Source organism: Anabrus simplex, chromosome 6 (assembly GCF_040414725.1).
Source record: "Anabrus simplex isolate iqAnaSimp1 chromosome 6, ASM4041472v1, whole genome shotgun sequence".
In the NCBI taxonomy this organism is placed as follows: Eukaryota; Metazoa; Arthropoda; class Insecta; order Orthoptera; family Tettigoniidae; genus Anabrus; species Anabrus simplex.
Window position 1 is genome coordinate 248379555 of NC_090270.1, and position 18236 is coordinate 248397790.

At 38.1% G+C, this 18236-nt stretch overlaps 1 protein-coding gene across 2 annotated transcripts in view; it reads right to left on the reverse strand.

Annotated features, from left to right (window-relative positions):
• The window catches only part of raptor (regulatory associated protein of MTOR complex 1), a 312753-nt gene that overhangs the window by 27409 nt on the left and 267108 nt on the right, over nt 1-18236 (reverse strand). For both annotated transcript variants that reach the window (XM_067150353.2, XM_067150352.2), the window contains 3 exons: nt 12764-12869; nt 12530-12684; nt 7343-7513 (listed from right to left, as the gene is read on the reverse strand). In XM_067150353.2, the coding sequence (XP_067006454.1) occupies nt 7343-7513; nt 12530-12684; nt 12764-12869 (432 nt within the window). The remainder of the gene's footprint in view (nt 1-7342; nt 7514-12529; nt 12685-12763; nt 12870-18236) is intronic.

The following is an 18236-nucleotide window of genomic DNA, read 5'->3' on the forward strand; positions in this document are numbered from 1 at the left end:
AAAGTGCATAATATGTTTAAGTTAGGAACTTCGAATGTATAAACATTGTTAACTGAAAATTGAAACAAATCAAAATTGCTATGCAAGAAACAGAACTTGGATATTTTAGGAATATGTGAGATAAGGTCAGTGTTCTCCCTATGACTAGAGCCCTGCGCGGATATACAAAATAATATCCGTATCCGCTCCGCATCCGCGAATGATTATCCGCATCTGCGAAATGGTTATCCGCAGATATTGTAAATATTTAACTACAGTGACCTTTATTCATTACTTCCGTTAAATGAGGACTGGAACCAGCTAGGTTTAGGTCAGATTTTTGGCTTTATGGTCTCAATGCTCTTTATATATCACTATTCTCCCATACCAGTGTCAAGGGTCACCTAACTACAGGTAAAAACAAGAGAATACCTGAGCGAAAATCCATAAATGTCATTATTTAGAAATTATCAGCAAAATTATCCGCACTGCCATACAGTTTGTATCCGCCATGACACTAACTTCGTGGATATCCACGGATCAACCCGCGGATATCCGCATCCGTGCAGGGCTCTACCTATGACCTTTTTAATGGACGCACTGCTCTACCATTTTTACAGACTGTCCAGCTAACATACCTAGATGCGTGCTAGTTACATAATATTAATACATACGTGAGTCATTGGGTGCTCCAAATTAAAATGTAAAATGGTGCAAAACTGTTTATTTAAATGATAAATCTTCATTATTGTCAGCATAACTGCATCAGAGTTCAAATGTTTAGCTTGACTATGATGCAGTATCATGCGTGAGTGGTGTTGATTCCGCAGGATGTCACAAACCCGTATGGCAGTCTACAGCAACCGAGTGGTAAGCTGCGGTGTTACATAATTATGAATGAGCAGTATACCACCAAAAGATAAAAATAATCTCTTGGAACTTTTCTGCGACAATAAAACCCAAATAGTTCAATTTTGCAGTTAATGTTTACCTGTCTGATATTGTTAATGGCCTGAAGGGAATAAACAGAAATTCTATCACATTCAATTTTTACGTAGTATTCCCCCCTGGCAACTCACTGCTGCCACCCAGCTGACGAAAATTTCTGGGGAGAACAGTGAAGGTGGTCAGGAAATGGAGACTTCTGTTCAGACAAATTTAGAGTAACCCACTGGAAAGGAGCAGCTAGGAATGAATGGAGTCGCTATTATCTTCCAAAGAAAATGGTCCAACAATGTAATCAACACATATTATGTAAATGACAAATTGATTATGATCAAGGTGAAAGCCACTCCAGTTATCTAGGAATCATTAGGGTTCGGAATTTCATGCATATATTTTTCCCACCATTGAATAAATATCCTGATGAATTATTTATCCGAATCACCAATATCTGAACAGAATATGATCACTTTCATTGTGCATAAAAATTCATATTACATGTTTTTTAATATATGCTTCATCTTTTAGATTTTGTCCTCTAAAATGGCTTATGCTTATAAATGCACGCCCTGGCGTTTTCTACTTACGTGTAATATGTTCTGCAAGTGCAAGGGATGTGATTGATGACAATGACAACTCACAGATAAGAGGGCTCATTCAGATAAGAAATAAGCATTTAGATGCGCCGTACAAAGCAGTGGGAAATATGCTTCAGCAAGAAATAGCGGGACAGCAAGCAGGGAAGCAGGACCTGTCGATGATACTTGACAAGTAAAGTTGGACGTCATGTGTCTATGATGCAACCCTAGTGTTTGTTTGGGAATCGGAGTTGCCAATCTTGCTATTTTACACTAAACCAAGTGGTTTTGAGTTATTGTTTAGATACAAGAAATCGAAAATTCAATAATGCTTGAATAGTGATTTAGCTACTTTTTAAAGACCTTTAGCAACAAAAAAATTGATTTATAAGTGTTGGTATAGGCAGTGATGTAGTAGGAACAAAATATTTACAGGAACTCACCTTATTAATTCAGCAATTTCCAAATGGACTCGTATTAGGTGTCAAAATCAGCGGCCTTATGTTTCCGACAAGTTGTTTCATCAGTTGAATGTTTCCCCTTTCGCAGCCATGACTTAACATATGGTTGTGGGTTAAATATATGCACAGGGGGTCCAACGCTGCTTATGAAAATAAGTAAGCTTGATCTTGCAACCAGCGGCCTATTTCTCTTTTCGGCGTGGATCTCATTGTACACCCATGACGTTTCAGCGCTATGTATAGATATAAGATAGTCTTACTGAGTGTAAAAATGTTACGTCATTCTATAGCGGCAAAATATTTTCCGGAACGGCGTTCCGGCCCATTCCGGTCCAACTAAACCACTGGGTATAGGGATTCAGCTGTTTTTCCACGGTTGAGCAGTGACTGTCTATTTATGAAAATTGACAACACTGTCGGGAATCACGTGGCAAATCTGTAGCAGCTTCAGTAGCAGCTGATTGGGTATTTTGTTTAGCGCAATCGTCTTAACAGTGCTGCGTGAGTTATGTGTTAGTTGCGCAACGTGACTGTTGCGTGTGTGTGTGTGTGTGTGTACAATGTTGTTTGATATTCATTTAGTGTACATCATGCTGAAAACTAAATTAAGTACTGCAGGTAGACTTAAAGGCTACCAAGACGAGTTTTCTTCAGAATTTATTTCTACCGATTCTAAAATACTATACTGTAAGGCATGTGAGATGAAAGTAGGTAGTGAAAAACAGTATCAAGTATTGCAGCATATACACACATCCAAACGTAAGGAGTCAGTTGCTAGGAAACAAAATATGAATTCTGCTATGCGAATACAGCTTATGGAGTGCTTCAGGAGCATGTTAACACAGTTTTCCTCAGACCTCTGCCAGGTCTTTCTAACAGCAGATATTCCTCTGTTTAAGCTCAACAATCCAACAATGAACAATTTCCTTTTCAAATACACCAATGAATTCAAAATGCCAAAATAATAAGAGTAGTTTAGACATTCTCTCCATATTCATCGCAGAAGCCATCACAGTCATGAAAGGGAAAACAACTGGGATCAAAATTAATCGTAAACAAATACATTCCATAAGATTTGCTGATGATACTGCCGTATTAGCAGAAACAGGCAGAGAATGCTTGACATACTAATAGAAACTTCAGGCAAATGGAACTTGAAAATAAATGCAAAGAAAACTAAAACCATGACATTATGTAAATCCAGGTAAATGCCTACAAGAGGTATCAAAATTGGACCTACCAAGCAAGCAAGCAAGCAAGCAAGCGGCTCAGTGCGACGTTAACCAAATGTAAAAAAAAATATATACCGGTATATAAAAAAATTGGACCTGATAAAATTGAACAAATGAAACAATTTTGCTATCTTTGAGTCCTAATTACAAGTGATAACCGGAGTGTACCAAAAGCTAGATTTCCAGGATAAAAGTACAGTACAATCTCAATAATTCGGCGGTTGGTTAGTCCGGAACTTTTCGTAATCCGGCGCTCTCGAAAAACACGTATCATATTGTCTTCCCTCCCTCCTTCCTTCACTAACTACTCAATCTGTATGCCGCTTTCCCGCCATTAGCTCTTTCGCCATTGTTATCAAGTTTACAACCTAGTGTATACAGTAGTACGTATTGTACGTATGTGTTGGTACTGTATTTTGTAGTGTGTTTATTTAGTGTACTACCTGCAATGTTGACCAAAAGAAAGCACGTGACTAAGTTTGTGTCAAAAACAAGAGATAATAATTAAACTTGACAAAGGAGAAACCACAGCAAACCTAGCACGGACTTACGTCATTAGACGATCTACAATCTACAACATCAAAGTGAACCGCGATAAAATCCTGGAGTTCGTTAGGACTGCTGAGGGAGACTTGAAGGGAAGAAAGACAGTTAAAACAGGTGAGTGTCCTGAAATGGAAAATGCTTTATTCACTTAGTATATGCACGAGCGTGCCAGGCAAACGCCATTATCGGGCGACATTCTTCGCGAAAAGGCAAAATATTTTTACAAAAAAAATAACGAAAAAGGATGATTTTCAGGCTAGCGATGGCTGGCTTTATAATTTGAAGAAAAGATTTGGGATTCGTCTCTTAACGGTCACGGGAGAAAAATTGTCTAGTGATGTTTCGGACGTTGACCCTTTTCAGAAGAAATTTGAATTAAAAATCCAAGAATTAGGTCTTCTGCCGGAGCAAGTTTACAACGCGGATGAAAGCGGTTTATTCTGAAGGATGTTGCCGCAAAAGACCTACGTACAATCTTCCGAAGAAAGTGCCCCAGGAAGAAAAAATGTCATAAGACAGATTGACATTCATGCCTTGTGCAAATTCCACTGGCACACACAAACTTCCATTATTGGTTGTAGGAAAAGCCAAGCACCTGAGGGCATTTCAAAACGTATCTCACCTACCAAGTCACCTATAAAAACCAAACCAAAGGATGGGTTACACGAGATGTTTTTATGGAAAGGGTTCAAGCAAGATTTTATACCGGTTGTAAAAAGATTTTCAAAAGACCACAATTTATCTCCTAAAGCTTTGCTACTTCTGGATAACACTCCCGGACACCCTAAAGAAGAGGATCTATATTCCGAAGACAGGCAAATTCAAGTCCTCTACATGTATCCGAAAAAGACACCACTCTTGCAGCCCGTGGACCAAAATGTAATCCAGCAAATAAAAGTTAATTACAAAAAATCGCTCCTTTCTGATATAATAAAACAAACTGATGGAGTAATACATTTTTTGGAAAAAACAAACATGAGAGATGTAGTTTTCAATCTAGCTCACAGGTGGAACGAAGTTCAAAGTGACACTATTCAATGTTCGTGGAAAAAGGTTTGGCCAACGCACCCTACTTTCAATTCTGAAAACGTGGTTGACCATTCTGAACATGATAACTCTTATTTACAATAAATTCCCAATTTTTGCAAGAGTTTTCTAACAAATGTGAAGTGGACGTTACCCTGACAAACAAGGATATCACCGATTGGCTTCAAGGGACAAGCGAAGAAAATTTTCAGTCCCTGTCTGACGAAGAAATTCTCAGCCAAATTCAATCCCCGGATGACGAATCTAATGGTGACTTGGAGGTTTCGACTTGGCGAACTGTGACCAACAGCGACGCATTCAATGCTCACAATGTCTGCACTCAATGAGCAGAAGAAAATGGCATCACCAGTGATGATGTCCTGGGGCTTAAACGGTTACAAGAGTGCGTTTTTAATAAAATGTATAAATCAAAGGCTATTACATCAGTCCCAAAATACAGAAATATCCTATCAAAATCTAGTAAAACAGAGAAAAGAAACCACCCAAGTCTTAAGAAGAGCAAAAAGACAGCATCATAAGGACACAATGCAGTTAATTGAAGAACAATTCAATAAAATTCAGTCAAGGGACTACTACAAAACCTTCAGAAAACAGCCCCAAAAATATGAACCCCCGACCCTACTGATGTAGGATGAAAATGGTAAGCTGGCTCATAACAATAAAGACAATGCAGAAATTATGGCTAAATATTTCAACAAGCTCTTAAATTGTGAGGAACCTACAGAACTCCTTCATTTGGACACCAACACCCTGATAAAAACACCACCAGAGAACATCAATCCTCCCACAATAAAGGAAGCTACCAAGCACTGAATAAATTAAAAAACTACAAAGCACCAAGAGAAGGTCAGACATTTGCAAAATCTGGAAATATGCAGGAAGATCAGCAAAAGTTGCCCTCCATCAACAACTTGTCTCTATTTGGATTAAAGAAGAACTACCAGAACACTAGACAACAGCCCTTATTCACCCACAGCACAAAAAACCGACCCTAATAACTACAGAGGAATCTTGCTCCTAGACATACAAAATCTTTTCAATAATCATCCTTAATAGGATAAGTTTACAACTTGAGAAAGAACTAGGAGAATATCAAGGAGGTTTCAGACCCTGGAAGAGCTGTCCTGATCAGATCATGAGTCGTAAGTTGATAATGGACTATAAGAGGAGAAGAAAGAGAGATATGGTGATAACATTTGTAGATTTCAAGAAAGCTTACGATTGCATCCATAGAGAATCTCTGTTTAAAATTTTAAGATGCCTTGGACTACACCTCAAATTAATAAATGTGATATAATTGACTCTAACAACAAATGAAACGTGAAGTTTAGGGGTGAAACATCAGAGACATTTGAAATTAAAACTGGACTACGGCAGGGAGATGGGCTCTCACCACTATTATTTAATTGTGCTCAAGAAATGGTAATGAGGGAATGGCTTAGGAAATGTCACCCAAAAATAAAGATTGGCCAAAAAATCAAAACAAATTGCCTGGGTTTCGCCGATGATTTAGCATTACTAGCAGTGGACATAAAAGAAGCAAAAACCCAAATATCAGAACTTCAACACATTGCAAATAAAATTGGCCTCAAAATATAATTTGAAAAAACAGAAATTCTGCCCCAAAAACCAACACAACTAAAAGAAGTTACCATAAATGGTAATAAAATCAAAATAGTAACTCAATTTAAATATCTTGGAGAAGTAATAACACATAACATAAATGAAAAAATCTCAATCCAAACAAGAACAAATAGATAAGCTAAAGCACAAAAATTAACATGGGATATCTACAAAAAGAAATGTCTATCAATAAATGCCAAAATAATACACTACAACAGAGTTATAAAACCGAAGCTACATATGCAGGAGAAACACTTTTTCACCTGAATAAACAATCAAAGACTGACAGACTTCAGAAAACTGAAAAGAGGATTGCAAGAACCTGCATCAACAAAAAATACCAGAAAGATGGACAGTGGTGGATAATACCTAACCAAGTCATGTACAAAGAGCTAGAACCCATTACAGATACTATGCGTACGAGGAGACTGGGATTCTTTGGACATATCATGAGGATGCAGGATTCAAGACTTCTGAAACAACTAGTACAACACAATCTCGTCTCAAAAAATACAACAACAGAATGTAAATGGATCTGAAGGAAATAGGCCTTAAAACAGAAGACACCACAAATAAGATAAAACTGAATACAAAACTCAAGAATACAAACCCCCACTTTACCCTCACACGAAACAAACCAATAACACGCATATTTTCAACTGAGGAAAGGGCACAAAGATCGCAGTGTCTGAAGAAGTACTGGGAGGACCGCAAAGCCTAAACAATCCCTTCAAAGAGACCTGAACGAAGGACTGACTTAAGTGATCTTATGCAGTCATAAAATAAGAAGAAGAAGAAGAAGAAGAAGAAGAAGAAGAAGAAGAAGAAGGAGAAGGAGAAGAAGAATGGATTCACCATAGCTAAAAAAATACTGCACTGAAAGTACACAAATTTTAGGGATTAGTATTTCACACACACAATATAAGAGACTCACCCAAATGAATCTTTACAGGCTACAGCTATGTGAGTATCATATGGGTGGAATTGCATCACTGATGGAGGGCTGGGACATCGAGTGTTGAATACTTGTGCCTCCAGGCGACATGTTTCCACACGACGTTGTTCATCCCTGGCCTCCTGCCGCAACAGGAAGTTCCGAGTGTACCTGTAACATTGAAAGATAATAATTTCATTATGGTCTATATTGAACTGAGATCACAATTAAAATTCATAAAATTATGTAATGGTTCCACCCTTTTCAATACACGTAAACTTAGTAATGTAAGGTTACATCACTAGTTGATCATAAACGGTACCGGTTTCAACCCCAAATTCTAGGTCAATATCAGCCGATCACTTAAAAACAGAAAAAACAATGCACAGATAGATAACCAGTAATGTAGAAGATATTGTATTTTCACCAGACGTAAGTTCGTGTGGAGTAGTATAACACATCTGAATGGAGCACTATTTTTTAAACGTTTTTAAATCTTGAAGAGAAGAATAATTAGCTCGAGGATCAATCTTGTAATTATTACTAGACATAAGTTCGTGTGGAGCAGTATAACACATGTGACTGTAGCACTATGTTTTAAAAGCTTTCAAAAACTTGAAGAGAATAAGAAAAATAAATAGCTCAAGGATCAGTATTGTAATCGTATCCTTGATGTATGACGATGCAGCTGATTAGTCTTGTAATGCAGAACAGTTGACATTAAAAAACAAATGTGAAGAGAAATAAGTAAAAAAAGGGCATTATTAGAACAACTGAGAATCACAATTGACAAACAAAGGTTTCTTGAAGATGAGTGCTCAGGCAGTTCTTGAGGTGGCGAAGGGAATAAATTAGGTCATATTGATCTGAACCAAAAATGAAATTTTACGGGTAATTCCCAGTTCAATGCAGAAAAAGAAAGAAATTAAGAGGTTAACAGAAACCAAAATAGATGAGGCTTTCCATGTCTCTTCAATATACTAGTAAAAAAAATACACATACTATCCAAAGCAAGTCTACTTATAATATCGTCATCATCATCATTTCACCTTGTCCAGTTCAATTCCAGTTGGGATTACTATGGTTCCTCTCCACTTTTATTGGTCGTCCCACCACTCCTCATTCACTACTGTGGACCAGTCCATGTTGTGTTTACTCAGGCTGTTCTCCACTAAATCCATCTATCTTGTTCTTATTCTCCCTCAGTCTCTCTTTCTCTCCAGCTACAGTTCCAAACTCTTTCTTGTCATCATTTCATTTCTCATCCGTTTGGTGTGTCCAAACCGTCTCAATCTGTTCCTCTCTATCTTATCATTTGACTTCTCCACTTTTGTTGCTTTTCTTATGTCCTCATTTTTAACTCTGTCCCTTCTTGCCTTCTGAACCATCATCATCATCATCATCATCATCATCATCATCATCATCATCATCATCATCATCATCATCATCATCATCATCATCATCAATGTCCCACTCCATTGTTTTGGCAGCATACACAACCATTAACCCGGCTCAAGGGAGATAGGGTTATCTTCCCTATCCTTCACGTGAGTAATTCTTGTCTGGCGCATCAACGTTGCGGGAGTGGGTATCCTCCTCATCAGTAGGCCGGTGTGAAGGAGAGCTAGGTTCAGGCAGGGACCTAGTCTCACAGGGTATAATGTGGAACCCGTAACCCTGGGCATGGGTTAGGCTTAGCAGGTCAGCAGATGAGTACATTTGTACTTGCTTTGAACCACAATACAAATCTTCTGAACCATGCTCCTCAGAAACTTAATTTCAGCTGCCTGGATATGGCTTTCATATCTCTGTGTCATAGGTCAAGTTTCTGCCACTTATGTTGTCATAGGGTTGACATAGGCTAAATTTGAGGAGCATGGCAATAACAGTCTGAGACAACGAGGAAGCAGGGTGAAATTCCTGTTAGGTGTCCTTCAAACACATGTGTGTGTACCACGTGATCGGGCGAGCAGCGTGATTACGATCGATCAATAAATGCAAGGTCGAGTGACGTGAAACTAGAGCAGCCAATAAAAATGACAACCTTCACAAGAATGCAACAGATCCACCAATCAGATATAATTAAGAGGCACACCTACATCTTAAGACAGTGAATTAATGGTAATTCCAAAGGAAATTTTATAGAGGGTTTTTACTTCTGAACACTTGATTTGAGCGTTACTCTAAATGCAGCTACGCTCGAGACTGGACGTCGTTTGCTTTACTGGGAGACTTTGCATTAGAGAAGGCACTGAGGACTGAATAAACTGCAATTCAGACATTTGGAAAAATTATCTACGATTTATTTATGACTGCCATAAGATAAGTGTCCATCTCCAAATTATTAAACATCGTGTGTGTATCCTGGACTATTGCTAAGACTTTTGTTAGTTTCAGCTTTTCTACGAGAACTCAGAAGAAGGAAGGTCGTTGGTTCGAGCTCGCTTCAAGATGGCTATCCATTTCCGAGATGAATACTACTGTTTCCTGTGCACCTTCAGCTCCTCCAGGAGTCACTAATTATGTAAGGCGTCGGACATGGGCAAGACTTTGTTTGATGGAAGGTGATGTGACCACGTACTAGGTCATCAGCCAGAATCCAGTTAACACCAGCCACATGAGTATTCTTTAAGAATTTATTTTTCTATCTTTCTGTAAAATGTTTGTAAAACGTAGCCTTACCTTATTCATTTAGATTTCTATTAGTTTAGCAGTAGTTTGACTTTTCATTCTTCTTTCTTCGGTGGGAGGTAGTTTGTGTTCTGGAATGAATGTGTATTTGGTTCTATTAGTTAGAGATGAGGGTGAATGTCATCGAGAGAGACCTCAACTGTCCTAAAAATTTAGAAGGCAGGAGAAATAAAAGTAAATGAACACCGCGTTAATCTTGAATGATTTTGAAATAATTTGAAAATTAATTGAGGCAGATTTGGACAGTGTTCTAGTGTTTTTCTAAGTGTAAAATTTCATTCTACGATTATACGACATGTCTGTGGGCTTTAGTTCGTTTAGAGTCATCTGAATAATTTCGTACAATAGCTTTGCAAGTGAGATTAAGCACGGTCAATAATATAATAATAATAATAATAATAATGAGTAAAAATAATTAAACCTAATTACGGGCTAAAATTTGAATAAGGTCATGGGTTTAATGTTGGTTTGTTCTTGGAAAGAATTATCGTGGCTCACTTTATATAAAGTAGGCCTGGAACATGGCAATCCTCCGGACGGAGTAATGATGAATTATACGTATATTTACTGTGCTATTAATTTGAGTATGACTTGCAGATGGACATTATATTTTGTGTGATAATTTATGCATCCATTAGAGTCATTTTGGAAGGAATGTGTCACTGGACATGATTTCTTCGAGCTTGAGTGCAGATTAATTGAGAGCCACGACATTATAGGTGAATAAAAATAAATGCCGCAACTCATGTACCGTAAGCGCGTATTCTAATATTTTGACCTATGTTGTAGGTATTTTACTTGCTTATTTTGGATGATTTCTGTTTAAAAGATTCCCTTGAACATCGTTGTATAATTAATTTCTACATAAAAGTGATAACCTCAACTCTATCACATTCTAAATCGATTCCTGGAATATACATGATATTGTCATCTAGAGAATGATTTCCCTAATTTGGAATAAATCCAAAATTTAATAATAATGGGTTAGCGTTCGTGTAAATAATAATATAATATTGTCGTGTACCTATGTGTGAATGTGTGTTGTGTGATTTGATTATATTCTGTGTTTTGTGAATATTTCTTGGATGATTTTGTGATGATATTCTCCACTGTGCACGTCAAATTTTGACCGATTTATGTTATTTTCGCGTGTCCGTGATTTGATGAATTATGAATCTTTAGAAGATTTTATTATAATTGAAGGTAGATTAGGGTCTAATTCACTAAAATAAAGTGAATAAGAGAAGGCAACGTCCGTGGATTGATGTCACAAGACTGAATTGTTAGTTATTGTACAGTCACTTATTGCATAAAAACGAGTAAAGTTTAGGTTGATATGAGTTCAAATAAGAATTTATTATAAGAAGTTCAGTCACTTAATAAATATAAAAATGAATTAATTGATGAAAGGAAAAGTCTAAGGAAGACTTATTAACCACAATTTCTTGAATTAAATATTTTTCAATAATTTTAATAAGGAAGAGAAAATGATCATTTTCTTGTAAAAATAAAATGAAATCCAGACGGAATATTTTAGTTTAAGCAATTTGATCATCATTATACGAGAGAGTGATACCGGATATTATTTTGATTTTCAATCCATTTTACAGTAAATTAATGATCCCTATTATTATTATTATTATTATTATTATTATTATTATTACAGACAAGAACATTCGTTGAGCTTTAATTTGATCAAGATCCCTTATAGACGATAGCACGAGGAGAAGAGATTTTCAAGAATTAATCCCAGATTTTGTGAATTTAATTGTTTTATTGGAAGAGTGTTAGTTTTTAATAAATGTATAAACCTATTTTAGTCTCCTTTCATTTGTCGCTAGTCCTTCATCTATTCCTGCCTTTAAAATTTTCTGCACAGCCGATAGCGAACGGTCCACCTCTGAGACCATCGCTCTCCGGCGAGCTGAGCCCGGCATGATGGAGGCAATACGCATTCATAATTTTGAGGGGAAATCATTTAAGCAGTAACGATGTTTATTACCATACTTTCTCCATAATCCTGTTATGTAAAATATATTTAAAAAGGATGTTTTTAAAAATTTACAAACAATTTAAACTGAATAACTTTCATTTCAAGGTTACAGCATTTTAATTACACTGTAGGGACTTCTATGTGTACAGTACACTGATCTAGGGCAACTTATGTCACCAGTGACCTTTTGACATGACTGCCATGTTTGCCGCAACCCTTTTGTAGCGAGTGTACCTGACAAGCCTGTTCTAAAGTACTAGACTGAAGCAGGTCTTAAAGAGGAAAAAACATGTATGCATTATATTATTATCTAATAAACAAACAGTACTGACTGGCTAACTGATTGTTAACTTCACTTAGGATTATTTGGTAAATACAGTTTTACATGATTTTCTTTGCTTTTTTACAAAAATATATCTTAACCTCATACAGAATGTTGAGAATAGGTCTTGAACCAGATTAAACATTCGCAACTCAAGTAATCAAGAGGAATGTTGACTAACCTCCACTCTCTGTCATAGTAGAGGCTGCTCTCAACATCACTTGCTTCCTGGAATTTCATCACTGGCTGGGCAAAGTATTTACAGCTCCAGTCCACAAACTGCGTGGTCACAAGCGGCTTGCGAAGTCCACTGCCATCGTCCGTTTCTTCAGAAATCTAAAAACCAGACAGACTTTCTTATCAGAATGCTCTCCTGCAGACTGTGTACTCTTCATAGCACACAATAACAGCTCACCGTATTGGGAACCATCTTGCGAGTGCGGCTGGGAACATGTGCAGACCGCGAGCTCGTCAGTCTGTGGAGGTCCATGGAAGAACCACTTGTCGGGGGTGACTCTCCTCTGAAAAACAAAACTTTTAAGTACAACATACTGGAGTAAATTATCACTTACAGACTCTCTCTCTAAAGTTAATACTACTTCAACTGGCTTGGTGGAGCAAAAGCCCCAATTCATTGAGAATGTTTAAGCACATTTCAAGCTAATTTATTATGACTTGTTCTTCAAATAAACACAGCAGCCTAGGTAGTTGTGTTGTTCTGTAACAGTATTTCCGTACATATACAATATTTCTTGTACATGTTGTACCACCAATTTGGCCTTGCTCTCTCATTTCGTAAATGACCTCTGTTGGAGTTCAAAGCTCTAAGGGAAACGAGCAGTCAACGGCCAAAACGATCGGATCACGTCTCTCCCTCCCACTTGGCTGTCTCAAGGTCCCCACCCAGCCACTGAATTGAAAATTGGAAAAAGCCTGCAATCAGTATATATATATACATATATATATAAAATAAGAGTTTTGTCTGTACATTGCTCAGAATTTGAAAAGAATGGTATTTATCGGTCATGTACACACTAATAAGGAAATGCACTTTTTACTTTTCCGTAATTTCTGTCTGTATGTATATATGTATGTACACGCATCACAAGAAAACGGCTGAAGAGAATTTAATGAAAATCGGTATGTAAAGTCGGGGGGGGGTGAGCCACTACAATCTAGGCTATAAATCATTTTATCCACGCTGAGTGAAATGGTAGTTTAGGGGAAGGCCTAAAATTTAATTCTCAAATATTCATATTATTAGTGATTCTATTGTAAATAGTACATAACTAAAGTCATATAGAATTAAGTTTCCAATAATTTATGTCTGATATATTTTTACCATACCGGCTATGCTAAAAGAGATATTCATGAATTTGTATTTTTGTTGCTAAGTCCATATCAACACCGAGCCACAAGAAAATAGGTTAACAAAATTTAATGAAAACCAGTATATCGAGTTGAGGAATAATAAACTACAGTCTAAGCTATAAACAATTTTATTCACACCGAATGAAATTGTAGTTTAGGAGAAGACTCCTAAAATATAATTTTGAAATACCTATGTTATTGGTCCTATCGAAAAGTACTATATAACAAAAGTTATAGAGAATACAATTTCCGATCATTTATGTTTATTCAGTTTTATTGTACTGACTATGATAAGAGTGGTATTTCAGAGTCGGAAGAAAACTAAATGTGAAGGCCTACAATATCGAAACCGCATAACATTGATCAACAATAACATTACATTGACTAATTGTTTGTTAAGATGTTCTTTGTACCTGATGCTGCCACTCAACTCCGACAGATGGGATTACTGCTGCGTACCGAGTATAATAGTCTGACTGAATACTGAAGGGAAATAACTGGGGAATTAGAAAACTTTCTTCTTTAGCATGCCACTCCTCTGGTTCATACATTTTCTGATACTGCTGGTACGTAACACACTGGTTCATCATAGTATTCCAGCTATTCGATCCCTACTCTGATGCGCTGTTTTGAATGAGCAGTGTGCACACTTATGGCAGAGGCTCACTTAGTAGTAGTAGTAGTAGTAGTAGTAGTAGTAGCAGCAGCAGCAGCAGCAGCAGTATGACCTGGTCTAGAATTACAATTTAGGCATATTCCAAATTATAGCACCACAAATCACTAAATTACTCACAATTCAACCCTGAAAATAGCCATTTCTTAAGAAATTTTTATTAATTATACATTCATTTTATTCCAAATTAGCAGTGGTAAGGGGATTTCTCCTCTGGCTTGGAGGAAAAATTTGCTTCCCGTCAGATAGATTTTTCCGTTGCCAGTATAGTGAATTGAGATTTTCTGACTCATTGGGTACTCCTTGGAAATATGTTAGTAAAAGGAAGAAAACTAAATGTGAAGGCCTACAATATCGAAAGCGCGTAACATTGATCAACAATAACATTACATTGACTATTTGTTTGTTAAGATGTTCTTTGCCCTGGGACTCTCCACTATTCAACCCCCCCACCCCTGCTGAAAAAAGACAAAGAGTGCTCACAGATCACAGCTGTCTGCAGCTTGGTCATTCCAGCTCTGGAACTTGGGACTATTAGAACGGCAGCGTAGTACTGTTCGTTGAAAGTAAGAAAATGTGTGTTTTTTCATTCAATCGAGTATTACATAAATGAAAGCATTGCTTTCAATCATGCCATTCCTATTGACGTCATTGTAATGACCTACATTCATTTCAGTTGGGAAAGCCACTAGAACAGTCTTTCTGAGGATGTAAAAAGGCAGGTGGAGAGCGAGTGTGTGTCATTATAATGAAAAGTCTCCAATCTGATTGTGACTGATGGTAGGCAAGTGGGCCTACCCTTACAATGAAAATTCCCTAACCCAGTCTTCATATGAGAAAAGCCGCGCTGAGTGGCTCAGATGGTTAAGGCGCTGGCCTTCTGGCCCCAACTTGGCAGGTTCGATCCAGGCTCAGTCCGGTGGTATTTGAAGGTGCTCAAATACGCCAGCCTCATGTCAGTAGATTTACTGGCACGTAAAAGAACTCCTGCAGGACTAAATTCCGGCACCTCGGCGTCCCCGAAAACCGTAAAAGAGTAGTTAGTGGGACGTAAAACAAATATTATTATTACATATGAGAAAAGACATTTGGTGACTTCCCTGTCGCGTTTCTAGGGTAATGTTAAGAGCTACGCAATTTAATACAATCATGCTCACAACGTGAACACTCCCTAACCTAGATTTCTGTATACAGTGTAGAAATCTGTAGCGAAGCACGGGTAAATCAGCTAGCGCGCGCGCGCGCGCGCGCACGCACGTGCACACACACACACACACACACACACACCCCTACCTCTCTCTCTCTCTCTCTCTGCCCTCCAAAAAAGTGTAACACTTGGTATTTTGGTAGAAAGCTCAGTTAAATTCTACACTGAATACTACTATACTTTTTTCACTATTTATTGACTGGCTAGTGTTATAAGAACATTACTGAAGGAGAAGCAACAAGGAATAACAGCAGAAGGCTTTTACTACAATATTTTAACCCATTCAAACAATGGTGAGTGCTCCTGCACATTTCTTATTCATTTCACGCCAATTAAGATTTTTTTTTTTTTTTAAGAAGAATGAACTTATACTTTCCAGTGTTGACTCGCTTAAACACAACTTAAAAGCTTTTCAGTCTGCTGAACACACAAGTTCAATGATTACACTATACCATACCTGTAAAAAGCACATTATTAAATAAGATGATGATGATGATGATTATTATGTTTGTTGTTTAAAGGGGCCTAATAGCTAGGTCATTGGCCCCTAATTGTACGAGATGGAAAAAAAAAGACATGTAAATTACAATTTTAAAATATATCTACTGACTAGAATTTAAAATAAATGATGATGAAAAAATGATTATAAGGTTAAAACAATCAGTGGATCTAATTTGCAATGCCTTATTTCCCAACAAAATTATAGAAAATATAGGTTAAATTGGAATAAGGCATTGCCTTGAAGTACAGAGATATATATCACAGAAGTTAAAAAAACACATTAAATTATGCAAACACAAGCTAAAATAGAGTCAATGGGATAAAAGTGTAGTTAAAAAAATACACTAATAAAAAGTACAATATTACACACGATAAAAAAGGGCACTATCCCTCATAAAACAGAAGACGAGGTCTGCTGACTGTTCGTCATTTCGTAGGATGAGGGAAATGGTACTCGAGAGTTGTAGACTATGGCGCAGATCAGCTAGGTCCACGCACTCTGTAAGGATGTGTACCATGGTTAGATGACCGCCCCATGTACACACTGGGGGCGGGGGTGGCGTTCACCCTTCAGTAGGTGGGAGTGCGTTACTATGCCATGGCTAATCCAAAGACAACATAATACCACTGCCTCTTTCCGAGAAGCCCGAAGTGAAGTCTTCCATACCTTCTTAGTTCCTTTTATTGGTCTCAGTTTATATGGAAGAGGGGTGGCCTGCCATTCCATCTCCCAATGGGACATAACCAGATGTCTCTGCTGAGAGCGAAAGTCACTGGCTGGAACCCTGTAAGGCAACGAGGGCAAGGTAACAGCCTCCTTGGCAGCCTTACCAGCTAACTCATTTCCCTCTACGGAGGGTTGCCCCAGGTAATACAGGACGTGACCTTAAGCACGTGTCGCCCCCGGAAGCAGTTGCATGTCTGTTTTTTGTTCTGTCTGGTCAGTATGATTTAGAGAAGTGCCTCATGGACTGCCGAATTGCAGATATATCGCAAAGTCTCAACACTAGTAAATCCTCTGCAAGCAATGTGATAAAATTACATCAGAATGGTTTTCCGCCAGAAACAACAACTTCGAAAAAACTGCCACGGAAGAGAATTCGGACCCTCCAGGACTCTGGACATCATTAAGAAATTAAAGGCTGCTCTCCTGAAGAACAACCCACCAACTCAAGGACACCTTGCCAGCTACATGAGCACATCTAAAGGTACAGTCTACCGTATAATTAAAGAAGATCTGAACCTGGTAAAGCAGCATAAGGCACATGGACATGCTCTGAAAGCAAGGCATGTTAAAGAACGGATCACTAATGCCACAAAATTATACAAAAACTACTTAGCAGGGGATGAATGGCAGTTGGTTTTAACCCTGCATGAAGCTTTGGTTTATTTGGATGACACCAAAAAGCCCCGATCAATTTACTGTCGTCCAAAAGTCCACAATGTGCACTCAAACTTCGTCAAGGAAAACAGGCTATGTGGTTCATGTTAGTGGCAGAATATTGTGCCCGGGGTAAACTCAGAATCCTCAGTGCACCAAAAAATGTGAAGATCAATGCTACTTACTTCCAGAAGGTCACGCACCTCTATTTCAACGAAGATATCTATCGGCTGTACAATGAGGATGCTTCAAACGTCGGGATCCACATGGATAAAGCATCCAGTTATATTGGCAGATCAGTCACCTACTGCGAGAGAAAAGACGCAGAGACGGGTGACCGTGTCATACCATTTAGTAACATCCCTGTCAAATACCCGAATGCCTTGCCGATGGATTTGTGTGCGTTTGGTCTCCTGAAAAGAGGGCTTTCTTCTGGACGTCCCACCACTAATGAGTATCTTGAAAGTGTGCAAGGAGGTATGGGACAATATTCCTCATCCCGTACTCCGTCGAAGTCTTCTACAGTGGAAATTGAGATGTAGGGCAATAGTCCATGCTCGCGCCTATCACATCGAGCACAACCGTGCCTGGAGAAATGGAATCACCTACGACAAAAGGTACGTCAAAATCGTCCAAACTTAACTGGGGCAACCATCCATACACCCATGTGGCTTGGGAGCTACATAAACGTAATTCTGGTGCCGCCATCCAAACACCCGGCCAGCATGTCCTGGATCCGCTGCACCAGAGAGAGC